Source organism: Hemicordylus capensis, chromosome 5 (genome assembly GCF_027244095.1).
Source record: "Hemicordylus capensis ecotype Gifberg chromosome 5, rHemCap1.1.pri, whole genome shotgun sequence".
NCBI lineage: Eukaryota > Metazoa > Chordata > Lepidosauria > Squamata > Cordylidae > Hemicordylus > Hemicordylus capensis.
In genome coordinates this window covers 67,203,098-67,219,099 of record NC_069661.1, presented here as the reverse complement: position 1 = coordinate 67,219,099, position 16,002 = coordinate 67,203,098, and the positions used below count along the sequence as shown (strand labels likewise).

The 16,002-nt window shown below is 41.7% G+C and overlaps 1 protein-coding gene across 2 annotated transcripts in view; it reads right to left on the bottom strand.

Annotated features, from left to right (window-relative positions):
- GUCY1B1 (guanylate cyclase 1 soluble subunit beta 1) overlaps window positions 1-16,002 on the bottom strand; it is a 72,081-nt gene extending 56,079 nt beyond the window's left edge. For both annotated transcript variants that reach the window (XM_053255589.1, XM_053255590.1), the window contains exons 1-2: window positions 15,845-16,002; window positions 15,117-15,190 (exon numbers count right to left, since the gene is read on the bottom strand). In XM_053255589.1, the coding sequence (XP_053111564.1) occupies window positions 15,117-15,190; window positions 15,845-15,847 (77 nt within the window). In that variant the 5' untranslated portion in view covers window positions 15,848-16,002. The remainder of the gene's footprint in view (window positions 1-15,116; window positions 15,191-15,844) is intronic.

The window sequence follows — 16,002 nt, the reverse complement described above, 5'->3', positions numbered from 1 at the left end:
GAGCATGAGCATATGTCACATTACGGAAATATGAAGAAGCACGTGCTAAACTCATTCAAGGTCCGGAAATAAGGTGAGGGCAATGCAGATAGATAAATTACAGAATAGCTAGCAGTGTGGAGCTTTATGCTCATGATCAGACAAAACTCACTCCTTCGAGGCAGAAACAGAGAGCAGCTTGTCAGAAATACAAGTTGCTGGTTCACACAATGGATGTGATCCAGACAGACAATATTAAGCACTTGCAAGCACATTAAAATCTGTGGGTTTTCTGATTAACTATTTCACTGCAATCAATGGAACTTAGAAGATCCTAAATTTGGTAGGATGATGTCACACAAAACTATCATCTAAACCAGACTTGTATGATTGAGATTGGTGGGGTGGCGGGAGATGTCAACCTAAATTGTAGAAAATGAACTTTGGTGTCTCAACAAATCCAATCAGAGGCCCAAGAACAATTTGCACCTGAGACAAACCAGTCTAGCTATCTGCTGTTTGTTTACACCACCCTTTATATATGCAAGTATCTTCATAAAAGTAGACATCAACATAATTTCTGCTGTATGCCTGGTGAACTTTAGAGCTAGTATGTAATGCTTTTCCTGACTGTGACTTATCTAATGTTAGATGCTTTTTAATCCTGTGACATATAACCTTGACATTTTATCTCAATAACGTGTTTCCTATTCATTATGAAATTCTTTGCAATAAATATTTAATATAAAGAGGAAGCTTGTTTGTAGAAATGCTCTCAGGAGAGCAATTGCAAAATAGAATGGATAATGGACATAGTCTGAGAGGGAAAAGAAAGTGCTACAAATCTCCACAGAAGTAAATATATTCAGGGTTTCACTGAGACAAGTTATGTACCATGATTAATTATTAAATATAGCACAGAAGCCACATCCCTTGTAATTAAACTTTTCCTGAGTGTGTGTATGCCACATTAAACAAGTCCCACTAAAATATCCCCAAGCCTGCGCTTACATGACAGGCATTGTTTCTGTTGGGCTTTTTGCCACTATTGTGTGTAAGTAAGTAGTCCTGATTTTAATGAGTTTAGCCTTTTCTAAGATGTTCTCAAAAAAAAAAAAAAAAAAAGCCCTCAGTTCATAATAATTTAGAACTAACCCCAATAGACTGGCATAGCAGGCTTGATCATGTCAGTCTGGTTCGCTCTTCATCCAGGACACATGCACTAATTAGTATATTTATATGTGTTTTTCTGAAGAGTTGCCTATTCCTAGACATCTACCAGTTTTGTTACTAATATTTTAGGTTTTCCTTCCCTCACCTTTGACCTCCCCTCCATCAGTCCATTCAGCTTCAATACACACAAAGGAAGTACATCAATAAATAAAATACTTGAATCAGTAAAGAGAAAAAGAGAAGAAAAATAAACTGATTTTGTTTGAAGCCCATATAATGTAATCATATCCAAAACAACAATTTATCATACATCTGCACCTGATCCCATTGGTAGATGGCTTGGGTAGTCTAATTATCTCTCACCTCCAATATGCAAATAACCTGAAAATGTATGTGCACAGTAAATCCATTAGTCCTTAAAGTACCACAAAAATCTATGAACCGTGCAGACTGGTAAGCGGGAAGTCAATATTTACTTAATTAAATGTAATTGGACTGTTAAGATATTGTAAAAACCAATAAAATTTTAAAATGCTAAAAAATAATAATAAAGTACCACAAAAATCTTCACTGTATTCGCTGCAGCACAGGTACCATTCTGGAAGATCCTGCTTGCTATCTTATTGACCAGCAACTGCTCTGCCTGTGTTGTACTGGGCAACAGGAGAACAGGCAAAGTTCAATCAGGCCTCTTAAGGACAATAAACAGTAGTCCTCTTCAGACATTTCAGAGGGCAGCCATGCTCACGCTTCCAAGGGGGGGGAGAGGGAAGTAAGTTCTGCCCCACTGCTATCACTCATCCCCTCACGCCTGACAAACACACTTACCAGGGGCGGAGCCATCGCTGAGCAAATAGGTTCAAAGAACCTGGGCTAATGAAAAGGGTTGATCTTCATTGATGAAAAGGCTGTCAATGGAAAGGCCCGAGGAAGGGAAATAAATGCTGTCAGGCAGCAAATGCTGCCTGAAATGAAACGAGGAGAGCTTGCTTGGGACTCTCCAGAGCCTGAGCTACACCCCTGAGCAGGTGACGTCACAAGCATAGGGCGTCACTGGCGGGGCTGGCCGGCGGGGCTGAACACAAGTCACTGTTCAGCTGGTTCTGCCCAACACTTACGGTGCTGTTTGTCTAAAGGGGGTGGTGCCATAAGTGTGTTCAATGGCAATTCCATAAACTGCAACCTGGACTGAGGCCACCCTCTTCAGGCAAACAGTGTTGTGTGTTCAATGGGTGTGAGAGGGTGAGTGACAACAGCAGGGTGGGACTTCCTTCCCACTTTCCCGCTTGTAAGTGTAAGCACAGCTGTCCTCTATAACGTCTGAAGAGGGCTAGTATCTATGTTGGCTCTAATTATTCTTTTCTGGACCAATTGGGCTCCTGTAGTTGCCCTGCTGCTTTGACTGGTGGGTGGAGTTTTATTCCATAGATATTATGCAGCAATAAACTGATTCCAGTTGATACAGAATATAACAGCCACTTACGACAATGTGTCTCTACATTTTCTAATATTCACACAAATGCAGAGGATGCCAAATATTGCATTGACGGGATAGGCTTGTGCTGATTTTATATGCATATTTTAGTTTATATGCATATTTAGCATTTTTTTTCAAACTGACAAAATATTAACATTTTTCCCCAAACTGAGACAAGATGCAGTGAGAAAAGTCAGGGTGGGGGGCAGGGAATCAAATGGCATTCTGCCCCAGAGCCTCTCAAAATCTTAAAAAAGCCCTGAGGGCTTCTGCAACTGTAATACTGTGTAGAAGAGGGAAATTCAGTAGATACAGCCTATCTCACATCTACATGACAGGCTGCACCTGCCAAAAATCCCTCTTTACACATTTATTAGAGGTACAGGCACCCTGTTTTCTTTTTCATTTGATTTCTCCATTCATAGGTTGAATGCAGGCCTCATCAGCCTTGTAAGGTGAGTGTGTTGCCTGCACTGTTCTAAAAGATTCTACAAATATTGTAAACATTCACTTAGTGGAAAAAATTATCATGCGTAACAAAACTAAATAAAATGGGAACCTGTCCAGGGAACTGACTTTCTGTGTAAGTAAATATGTCTATTTATAGGACTCAGAATGCATGGCTATTTTTTCCAGTTCTCTGGATGCTGATGGGTGTGCTTACTTAAAGCTTTTAAAATCATATAATTTTCTGAAGGTACAATGGGGGGGGACGACAAATATATAAACAGCATGTTAGCAATCCAAATATATATTTGTTTCCTTAAGGGGGGGGGAAGTTGAAATAATTTTACTTGGAAAAGACGTTTATATTTCCTTTGTAATAATCTTATGGATGACGAAAATGGAACATTTTATTCAGTGGGATCCAGTGTTCCCTGTAAGAAGGAATCCCCAGATGTTGTTGACTGTAGCTCCCAGAATCCCTAGCTGCAGTGGGCTTTGGCTGAGGATACTGGGAGTTGTAGCCAAGAACATCTGGGATTTACAGTTAGAGGGAATACTGATGGGATCTCAGGAAATTTCATATCATTTATCGTGATTTGGTGGGGCCCTACACTCCCAGTGTTTGAGGATCACCCATTTAGCAACTAGGAATGCCCTAATTCCTCAGCGATAAACTGAGACAAACTGATGTAATTAATTTCACTATTGCTTTTTCACTTCTGATGAATGTTGAACTATTCAAAGTGATAGTGAAATTAGCTAGACCAACTTATCAATGTTTATCTCTGAGGAACTGATCCCAAATGCTCTTAAAAGCAGGAAAAATCCATTAATGAGAAAGCACCTTGGTTATACTCTTACAAAATTTCTAGAATCAATATGAACATGACTGATTAATTAATATAGAATCTGTTTTTTTTAAATTACCACAATTCATAAAAGACTACAAGGAATAAATTTTCCAAAGGGCAAAGAAATTTGTTATTCTAAACCTAGATATACATTTTGGATTTTAGTTAATTTCTTTAATGAGATGCAATTTAAAGTGACTTTCCCCCTCCTTTATAAATGGAATGGGTTGTTCTATTGATGTGTTCTGATTGAAAATTATTCATAGCCATTAAAACTGCATACAAAGGGCACCTTTGAACTAGAAAGAACACAAAGTACAACAAAACTATACGCAAATATTCTGCTCCTTCCCCCAGTGCCTACAGATGTTATGCTTGGGGGTAGCAAATATAGCATTTCTTTAGAATTCCACTGTAACAAATTGAAGCTCAGACAACTGCAATAATCAAAGATCCCATCAATAATTTCATCAATATCAATAGCTAAAAATAAAATTTAAAAAATAGCTAAGGATGAGCACAGTGAAGCAAATACCTTGGATTTCAGGAAAGCTGTTTTTAATAACCTCGGAGACCCATTATGTAGGTTTCCATGGATAGATAAAATAACAGAGAGCTCAAGAGGGTGGAAGTTTCTAAAGAAGAATGTCTAAAGGTGCAGCCACAAACAATTCCAACGAGGAAGAAAATTATGGGGGGGGGAACCAATGTGGCTGTGCACAAAGCTAAGCACAATGAGCCAAAAATAAAAAAGGATGCATTTAAGAAACTGAAGGAAGAAGTGGTCACAAAGACAAATGCAGAGGAATTGTACAGTAGTATCAGGAAATGTAAAGCTCAGAATAAGGAGAGGCCCTGCAAGGGATGCTAACAGCAACACAATGAACCTTTTTCAGAGATGTTAAGAGGAAACAGTAGGTCCACTACTCAGCAAGGATGGGAAAATAGTAATGAGTAAAAAAGAAAAGACCAGACTGCTCAACTCCTATTTTGTGTCCATCTTCTTTCTCCCCAAAGAAGAATTACATGCAACCTGACAAAAGCAGTGCAAATGGTGAGGATTGCATTTTAAGACTGACAAAAAGCTGGTCAGGAAACATGTAACTTAAACTAGTTCAAGTCTAGCACCAGATCATTACATTCTAGGGTATGTAAAGAACTTGCTCATATACTCTCAGGACTTCTAACTAGCATCTTTGAGAAATCTTAGGGAACTGATAAGGTGCCACAAAACTAATCTAATGTTGTTCAATTGATATGGAATTGTTTAATCCAAGCTTATTAAAATGTATCAAATAAGTGTATAAAAGTTAGTTTGGTCCATGTCCCTAACAGAATATAGAGCCACTAGGCTTGAAATAAAGAAAACTGTTCAGTCAGGAGAAGTGTTCAAACCAGGAATGTGGGCCTCTCTCAAGAATGTGAGATAGGAGGCCAGAAATAACAAATGCCAGAACCTGTTGGGAGATAGATAACATAGGTATGCAACAAGTCCATTATCCAAATCCTTCACTCAAGCAAAAATAGACATCCCTGGCACCAGATACTGATAGGGAGTAAGGTTATCAGAAAGGCCAAGTAGTAACTCATCTTCCTAGGCTCTAAGTGGCACCTCTGGAATGTGTATGTTTAATTACCAATGACATGTATTAATTGCTTTATTGATAATGCTTGTCTTCTTGAAACCTATATAAACTGGTCAACTGCGCAGCTTCAACGCGCAGTACCAGCCAGATTCTGACTGTACTCGTGCCTTTCTTGATCAAGAAATAAAAAGCTTATTTTGAGCACTCATCCTTGCTGCATTTGACTTCATTCAGTCAGGCAACAAATATAATTGCGGGAACTCTGTCTAATCCTCTTTGGTTCTGGCAAGATGCCCTATTCTCTATCCATGTGATAGAAGGATGAACACAAGTGGCTGAATCAAACAGGAGGGCAAGGTTCTAGAGGACTTTTTCCCACTACACAATCTTCCAAAAGAGGGGAAAGAAAGCTAAAAATGTGCCTGTCTGACTTTGGAAGAGATGATAAAGCAGTCAATCTTGGAAAAATGCAATTATTAGTAGAAAGTAGCAAAGATTTGTCAAGAATAAATCCTGCCAGACTAATCTTGGCTGACATCTAAATGCTGTGCATGTGCAGCAGATGCACTCCTGCTTCTGAAATGTGGGTTCTTGCATACAGGGGAGCAATTTTTGCCAATGTCCCCTTTCCATGGCAGTGCCCTGTGCGATGTACAATTATATCCCTAGGATTGTGCAGACCTCAGGACACAACTTCATATTACACAGAGTGCTTCCAGAGGGAAGACAGATCAGTAAAAATCCACCTCCCCCGTGCACAAGCATCCTCACTTCAGAAGCAGCAGTGCAGTGCACATTTATTTCTTTTGGTGGCATGTGCTCAGTAGTTGGATGTCAACCTTTGTTTCCTTTGTTGACTGGGTTACTAGCTTAGTGGATAGTAAGAATGCTGTGGCCATAATTAATCTTGATCTGAAAAACAAACCTTATGAGGAAAGGTTGAAGGAACTGGGCATGTTTAGCCTGGGAGAGAGAAGACTGAGGGGGGACATTATAGCATTCTTCAAATACCTGAAAGACTATTGCATACAAGAGAGTGTATTTAAGAAAGACTTATTTTCTGCTCCCCCAGAGAAGACTAGACCTTATAGGCTTAAGTTGCAGACAGGTAGATTTTGGTTGAATATCAGGAGAAACAACGTAACGGTAAGAGCATTCAACAATTGAACCAATTACCACAGAGTCATAGGCTGAGTGATGGGTTCTTCCTCACAGGGCAGCTTCAAGCAGAGGCTGGACTATCAGTTGGGAAATCCATATATCCCTTGATTTCCTTCATCATGCAGGCAGTTGGACTAGATGGCCTACAAGACCCTCCACTATTATTCTATGATCAACTCACCAAAAAAAAGAAGATGAAATGGTAGTCAAAGCATCCAGAATTAGAAAGCTCAAACTAAATTTAAACTTTAAAAAGGATTCCTCTTAGGACCACAAGTGATTCACCTCTCCTCTGCAACATGTACACCCATTACCTCACAAAGTGGATGAAAGTGCTAGAATATCCAAAAGAAAAAATGCACAAAGCAAGTAAAAAAGCCCCATATCTTGCAAGGGTTACTAAATCTCTTTCAACTGACTTCAATCCTGTTTTCAGCTCTTGCACATGAAAATCAGTCAGGAGCAGAAGATAATGAATTCTGGTTATAATCCAGAATAATTTATCATACAAACAAGATTTCATTTGTAAGATTCATCTACTACTGACAGAGCAAGCTGCCCAAGTTCCTGTACTGAAGAGTCTGATTAAAAAACAAGAAGTTCTGGTAAGAACTAATCCACCTACTTTCCTTTCACTATCCCTACAACTGGTCTCAATTTAGTCCAAATTGTTTAGGCAGTTAGCCCATTTGTGCATCAAATGTTCACAAATGTCTGCCATCTTGAATTGGCGTAGATGACATCATCACAAACTATGCCTTTGAGGGGTCCCTATGTGTCCCTACAACTATACCAAATTTGGTCCAAATCGGTTCCCACTTGCACCTCAAACGTTCACGCATCTGCCATCTTGAATCGGGATGGATGACATCATCACGAACTACATCGTTAAAGTGTCCCTATGTGTCCCTACAACTGTAACCAATTTGGTTCATATTGGTCCAGGCATTGTGAAGTTGATAGGGACACACACACAGAATGCTGGGTGATCTCATAAGTTAATTTTCCTTAGGATCATAGGCTAAAAAACACAGGACAAGGTGATGATGAGCCCAACATGTATCTTGTGACAATGAGTTTGACCCATCAGTTCTATATGCTGAAGTAAACACCAGAATTATTTTAATATGTTCCAAGCCTAGTTCTAAAAGAACTGCAGAACACAGACAAACAAAATAAATTATGGCAAACTGTAACTGATATTATGATTAATAAAACTTCAAGGGAATATACTGACTTCTTTCTGTTGATATCTAAGGCCACTTTGCCTTTGAAAATAAAAAAAAATCCACACTGTTTCTGAAATGTTTGAGGCATTACAGCACAGCAAAAATAGCTTTCTCAAGTTTCCCCAGTGTCCCTGCAGTCAGTTCAGAACACTACCTTGTCAATTGTACATTGCTGCAGTTTGTGGAAAAACATGAATTTGCTGCGTTGGCAAATCTTGGAAGAGCTAAATCTGGAGCTATTTTGAGTTTTCAGCAAGGCAAATGCTTTTCTATCTAGAGAACTCTAAACCTATGACTATCACAAAATCATTATTGGATCATTTAAGAAAGCAGGGCATATTACCCCAAATCTGCAGGGCATTTTTGGATGCTGCTAAGAAAACCAAATCTAGATGCTACCTCCATAGACAGTGCACTATTTTCAACATTCTTTTTTTTAGGAACATTTGCTGAGAGAGTGGTTGTTCTGCAGTTTCAAGCACATCTGGATGCTATCAGCTTTTTGGGAATGGTCATCAGCAATCTCCATCAGTAGTGCAGAAGAGGGCAACCAAGATGACCAGGGGCCTGGAGCACCTTACTTATGAGGCAAGGCTACAGCATCTGGGCCTTTTTAGTTTGTACCTAATGGTGCAGTGGGGAAGTAACTTGCCTAGGGAGCAAGAGGTTGCTGGTTCAAATCCCCGCTAGTATGTTTCCCAGACTATGGGAAACACCTATAGCGGGCAGCAGCAATACAGGAAGATGCTGAAAGGCATCATCTCATATTGCATGGGAGATGGCAATGGTAAACCCCTCCTGTATTCTACCAAAGAAAACCACATGGCTCTGTGGTTGCCAGGAGTCAACACCAACTCGGTACAACTTTACCTTACAGGGAGACAAGATAACGGTGAATAAAATTATGCACAGAGTAGAGAGAGTGGACAGAAATATATATCTCTCTCTCACACACAACACTAGAACCAGAGGTCATCCTGTGAAACTGAAGATCGGGGAATTTAGGACTGATAAGCAGAAGTACTTTTTCACACAGCGCATAATTAATCTATGGAATTCATTAATCTATGGAATTCCCTGCTGTGGGATGTGGTGATGGCCACTAGCTTGGAAGGCTTTAAAAGGAGCTTGGACAAATACAAGGAGGACAGGTCTATCAAAGGCTATTTGTCTGGTGGCTATAGGCCACCTCCTGCTTCAGAGGCAAGATAATACCAGTTGTAGGGGAGCAACAGTAGGAAAGAGGACATGCCCTCACCACTTGCCTGTGGGCTTCTCAGAGGCATCTGGTGGGCCACTGTGTGAAACAGGATGCTGGACCAGATAGGCTTTGAGCCTGATCCAACAGGGCTGTTCTTATGTTCTTAGTAGTGGAAATGATATGCTATTGATCCTACTACATATTTCTGTAGGGAGATCAGGTGAAGTGTTAATATAAACACAATAGATGTAGTTTTGAAATGAATTTTCATATATGACAATGAGCAAATAAGAAGACAGAGATATATAAATTTCTTTCTCAACAAAGTATTTTATCTGCTAACAGAAAAGCTTGTTTAATAGAATGAAATATTAACCTTTCATTCTACAAAATAATTAGTCAGCTGTCTCATGCATACTCGTGTATGGGAGTTAACTCTTCCACAATAAATTAATTACAAGATTACAATAAAATGGCAACTATGGCATGGAATAGAAGATTTGTTGGTAAGCAAAACAAAAGTAAGAGATTACACAGCCATGTCCCTGATATATTTTAGGGAACATATGCTAGATTACTGCCAATCATCTTTAGGTATTTCACCATGCATGGAAACCACCATTCTATATCTGTTCACCCAGCCAAGGATGACATGTTATAATTTTAATGGGGAAATCTTGATAAAAGTTATTATAAATTTTGTAGAAGATATTTATAGAATGCAACATCCAGTATAATCTGTTTAATTCAACAAGAAGTTGAAAAAATAGTACTACATTTCTGGCTTCATAATAATGTCTAAGGAAATAACTTTAGGATTATGTAAACCCTATTTGGAGGCTGAAGCAGAAGGTCTAACTGTTGACCTACTGTGGGAAAGCTCAAAAGAAACATCTTTGGTCAATTTAAACAGGATTCATAAGGAGTAGCTATTAGTGCTGTATAGTTTCTTTTTATATATTGTTTTATTTCTACCTTAGAGCTGGAAGGCCACTGTTAATGTCAATTTAATTTAGTGTTTTTGTGGTTTACGGTGTGTAAACCAGAGATTCCATTTACATTCTTCTGTGAATGATCATGAGATTTAGTTGTTATGCTTACGACATCTTTAACCAGTTGGAGAAAATTCCCACAGCAGAACTGGAATGGTTGCATGTTGCTTTATGCAGAACCCTTTTTTTCGTCCTCTGAGAAGTAAAGTAGTATACAGGTGAAACTCGGAAAATTAGAATATCGTGCAAAAGTCCATTAATTTCAGTAATGCAAATTAAAAGGTGAAACTGATATATGAGACAGATGCATCACATGCAAAGCGAGATAAGTCAAGCCTTAATTTGTTATAATTGTGATGATCATGGCGTACAGCTCATGAAAACCCCAAATCCACAATCTCAGAAAATTAGAATATTACATGGAACCAAGAAGACAAGGATTGAAGAATAGAACAATATCAGACCTCTGAAAAGTATAAGCATGCATATGTATTCAGTACTTGGTTTGGGCCCCTTTTGCAGCAATTACTGCCTCAATGCGGCGTGGCATGGATGCTATCAGCCTGTGGCACTGATGAGGTATTATGGAAGACCAGGATGCTTCATTAGCGGCCTTCAGCTCTTCTGCATTGTTTGGTCTCATGTCTCTCATCCTTCTCTTGGCAATGCCCCATAGATTCTCTATGGGGTCAGGTCAGGCGAGTTTGCTGGCCAGTCAAGCACAGTACACTGTATACTTTTCAGAGGTCCGATATTGTTCTATTCTTCAATCCTTGTCTTCTTGGTTCCATGTAATATTCTAATTTTCTGAGATTGTGGATTTGGGGTTTTCATGAGCTGTATGCCATGAGGATCACAATTATAACAAATTAAGGCTTGACTTATCTCGCTTTGCATGTAATGCGTCTGTCTCATATATCAGTTTCACCTTTTAATTTGCATTACTGAAATTAATGGACTTTTGCATGATATTCTAATTTTCCGAGTTTCACCTGTAATTCAAATGCAATTTCATGTCTGATGTAGCTCAAATTTAGCTAAGAAAATTGAAGTATACATCAGAGATATGTCAGTCTTGGTTAAACCAAGAATACTACTTCATCACCTTTCCAATTCTCATCAGGAAATTAGTTAGTCTCTAAAAATGTTAGAGATTTCCGGCTAGAAACATATAGTTCACTTTCTGAATAACCCACATGCATCTCCCAACTGGATGTTTATGCACAAGTGAAACACCTCCAACAAATGTATACTGCAGACCAGAGCACCTTCAAGAAGACCTAAATAACTGAACTGTTCTGGCAATTTGTCTCAGTACTGCAACTACTTTCCAGTTCCCACATTTTGGAGACCTCCCTTTCATACCTATTCAGATATTGATATAGAACAAAAGTTTAAAATAATCTCTGAAGGCATCTATAATTTGCCTCTAGTTTTTGACAAGTTATCTATCATGATAGTTTGAGGCCATGATGCAACATTCCAGACTTTCAGCCTGCACTGCTTTTATTTTCATTCCCCACAATATTTAAAAGCTACAAAAGAGCATTCTGGTGTCTACTTAACTAACTATAAAATGTCTTGAGAAACCACAAACTAACCCGCATTTGTTTGGAAATGTTCATATAGCATTGAGAGGATTCCCCTCCCCCACAGCAATGTTCATAAAATATCTTGGAACAGACATTCAATGCACAACAGTCATTGAAACCCTTTAAATAACTGGTCTTCAGTGGGTGAGCTGCAACCAAGTTGCCAATAACAAAGAAAGGTAGCAGAAGTTCCATCAACCATCATTTGTTTAAAAGTGGGATTATTTACCCTGCTAAAAGAGCAAAGAGGCACCTTTTAAAATTGGTGATTCTCTTTATTTACCAGGGGGAAAGTAACTGGCCCTATCCATCCCCAGCACAGCATCCCTCCAGTGGCTGTTGCTGGAGTCTATCTTTTTTAGATTATGAGCCCTTTGGGGGACAGGGACCCATTTTATTTATTTACTTATATCTATGTAAACCGCTTTGGGGACTTTTGTTAAAAGGCGGTATATAAATATTCATCGTATTCATATCATCCCAACTTTTAGCTCTGGTCAGGCCAAGGAGGAGATACAGCAAAAGGGGGCAAGGCACACTCACAGCTCATGCCACTTTATTACATGCAGTACAATGGCACACCATGTCCTTCACTGCTGCTACTTGCAGCTTAAGAACTTTCCACATATGCTACTCACTGCCACAAAAGTCCATAGGTGCTATCACAAAAGAGTAAGATCTTGCTCTGCCTGACAGAGAGGTACAGGGGAAAGAGAGAAATCTGATGTGATCCTTGTCCCACCTCCTGTTGCACATTAGGAGGGTCTTTTTTCCTTTTTAGCTCTCCCTCCTTCTGGGTTTTCAGGGGTCCCAGCGAGCAAATGTGAGAGGGAATGCCTGCATTTTGTGACTTGTGCAGAAAGAGCTGGGAAGCAGTCCATGAACACAGCAGAGTACTTCTCATCTTAATAGACATATCATATCAAGCAGTGAAGAGGGCTTGGCAGGATCTGGAGGGAGGGAGAAAGCTGCAGGGCACCCAGCTATTATTTGTCCACCCGCAAAGAACCGTCTCTGAGGTTAGTAGCAGGATGGAACTAAAGCAACACATGACTTTCAGTGCCCCTGAATTAAATCAGCCTCCCTAGACACTTCCTGTTAGTTTCTTCTCCCCCTCCCCAAATCTTTTGGTACTTCCTTGATTCCTCAAGTGCAGGTCATGATAGATTAAAAAGGGAGTGTACTGAGATTCTAAGAAACAAGACTAAAGGAATGCATTAGGGATGGAGAAGTTGTTATTTCGTTATTTCATTTCCTTCCCATCACTTTGGCTGAAAGGAAAGTATATGTGGGCAGGAGGGTTTGAAGAGAGTGGTGTATTGATCAATTGGTCTCTTCTTCCTCACATGCCTCCACTGTGCATGACATTCAAAATATGATGAGATTTTTGTAAAGCAAGGTTTGTCCTACTAGGTTGGTTGGGTTCTGGTTACCATTGGTGAGAAATGTACCTTCTGCTGAGAGCTATATATTTTTTTTAAAGTATTACGTGTGTGTGTGTGTGTGTGTGTGTGTGTGTGTGTGTGTGTGTGTGTAATACAAGGTACATACAATTGTACCACAGGGGAAACTAGTACATTTGATGGGGGTAAGGAGGAGATGGCCAAAAAGCAAAAGAAAACCCAAGTGTGCATGAAAATGCAGAATAATGTTAAACAGAAAGTGTTAATCATATCGTATTTGTTAATAAAAGGCATACTGTTGTGGCCATGGAAAAGGAAGTGTGATATATGGAGTGAAGTAATGCTGAAAGGCTGGAAATATGGTAAGAGAAGATACATGTATTGCATGTGGGAGAGAATTGGATTATAAGGGGCAGAACAAGTTTGTACTGGGGTGTTTTGTTTTGTTTTAAAGCCACAGAAAAAATTGTAGAGAGTGGAGTGTGATAACATAGTAACAGAAAATATGAGTATATGTGGGTAACAGCATATTTTTTGTCTATTTATCAGGGGTAAATAGTACCTCCAGTTCTGTACTAGTCTGTACTAGTTCTGTACTTACCCCCTGCTAACTTGGCAAAGAGGCACCTTTTACCATGGTGATTCTCTTTATTTAGAAGGGGGGAGAGTAACTGGCCCTATCGACCCCCAGCACAGTACTTCCAGTGACTGTTGTTGGTGTCTGTCTTATGTTTCTTTTAGATTGTGAGCCCTTTGGGGACAGGGATCCATCTTATTTATTTATTATTTATCTATATAAACCGCCCTGAGCCATTTTTGGAAGGGCGGTATAGAAATCAAATTATTATTATTATTATTATTATTATTATTATTATTATTAGTCACAATCACCACAGGTGACTGTAAAAAGGACTTTAAAGCTTACCCCTTCATTCTCATTAACAACCTGCTGCGCTCATGTCCAATATGTCAAATGGGTGAATTTGTCCCTGTTTCATTGTATGCTTATGGGTGATTTTGGAATTCTAGTCTGTGTTTTTTGTTATAAAGAGCAACAGGACAATAGAAACACAGAGAACAATGCTGTGATCCTGTGTATATAGCGCATTGGAGATAAGAAGAACACTTTTGCAAGACCTGTGCTCTTGAAATTCACTCTTATTGGCATGTTTGCCCCACATTAAAAAGCCATTTTTTCCATCTTCCCTGTCCAACTGAGAAGAATGTCCTATTCCCTGTCCTAGGCTGGCAAGAATGATCTCAAGGGTTCTCTTCTGCTTTGCACTCTGGCCCTTCGACAAGATTGACAAAAGCCGCCCCAGAAGCGCAAAGGCGTCTCCAAGGCGCTTTTCGGCTGCACGTGTGAAGACGCTTCCGTCACCGTGCTTGACGCTTGAGCTTTGGGCATCTGCCTGCCTCCTGCCCGTCTTCCTCCTCCTGGTCCCAACCTAAGGCGCTGGGACGTCAACGGCCTCCTTTCCTTTTAGAGAGCCGGCGTGGGAAGTGTGGAAAGCTTCTCTCCCGCGCACCCGGGCCCCTGCACTCTCAACCCAGGAAGCCGCCGGGCCGACCCCTCTCGCTTTCCCATCAAGCAGGGACGGCCGTGCTCTTCTCTTCCCACGAGCGCGCTGTTGGCGGCAAGTGCCGGGAGACCGGAGCTGCCCAGCTCGCCTCTCTCCCCCGGGAAGGTCTCTTTCCGTCCTCGGCCTTCGCCACTTCTCTTGCTCCCGCGCCCTTAGGAGCGTGAGAACCCGGAGAGGCTGCGCCGAAGCTGCCTTGAGAAAGAGTCCCGCGGGCGGAAGGAGCTGGGCGACGAGGGAGGAAGGAGGGCAGGAAGAGGTCGCCACCGTGGAGTCTCCCTCCCGCCACCCACGCACCCGGCGACTCACGACGAGAAAATGAGCTGAGGAGCAGCGCCAGCTCCCACCGAGCGACTGGGCGGCTGGAAAGCCGGGCATGTGGCGCCGCCGCCGCCGCCGCGTTCTTGCAGGTGAAGACGAGCCGGCGATGGACGGGGCTACTTACTTGATGTCCTCCCAGACCTCGGGGCCATAATTCCTAATCACCAGCAGCTCCAGGGCATGGTTGACGAATCCGTACTGTCAAATCAAATAAAAACAGGGGGCGGGAAAGGTCAGTTGTTGTTCGAGGAGGCTTTTCAATAGGCAGCAACAGTCAGGAGGCCAAGGGTTTGGCGGGGGACTGAGTGGGTGAAAATATTAGGTACCAATCCGGGTTGGAATGGGAGGGGTCAGGGAAGACAGCTAGATAGATAGGATCATGGCAGCAACACTCCCCGTCACCTGCTCCGGGTGGTTCGTGCCTCCAGAATGGAAACGGGCGCCCTGCTAAAGACAAGCCACCCAAACTGCAGCTAAGAGCAAGACTAAGGGCGGTGGGGGGGGGGGGTATATTTAGATGGGTGTCCAGGTGGGTGCATGGGGGTGGGCGAGAGGAGCAGGATGGCAAACTCTGCCCCCGCGCCCCTCTCACCTGGCCCAGGGGGTTCGTGCCCACATCCAGCCTGACTGAGGGAAACCCCAGCGGTGACCGTATCTCCCTTCCCCTCGCGTGCGCCCCCTTCCACCAAGGCCATCCTCAGCCCGCGCCTTGCGCATCCTTCCCTTCGACCTCTTCCCATCCTCCCGCAACAACACGAAAGTGGAGCCTTTCCCCGCTAGTCTGAGCCGTGGCCATGGTGGCGGCAGACGACACCTTTCCTCACTGGGAACAGCATTTGCCTTCGCACTCACCATCGCGCCGGCAGCCCGCCTCCCGGCCCGCACGGGGACACCGTTTCTGCAGCGGCTCCGAAAGAGAAGGCTGGAGAAGAAGCGGCGGCGGCGGCGGCGGATTCTCGCGCCAGCCACCCCCGCTGCACCCTTTGATTGTCACCGGGCCCGAGCCAATC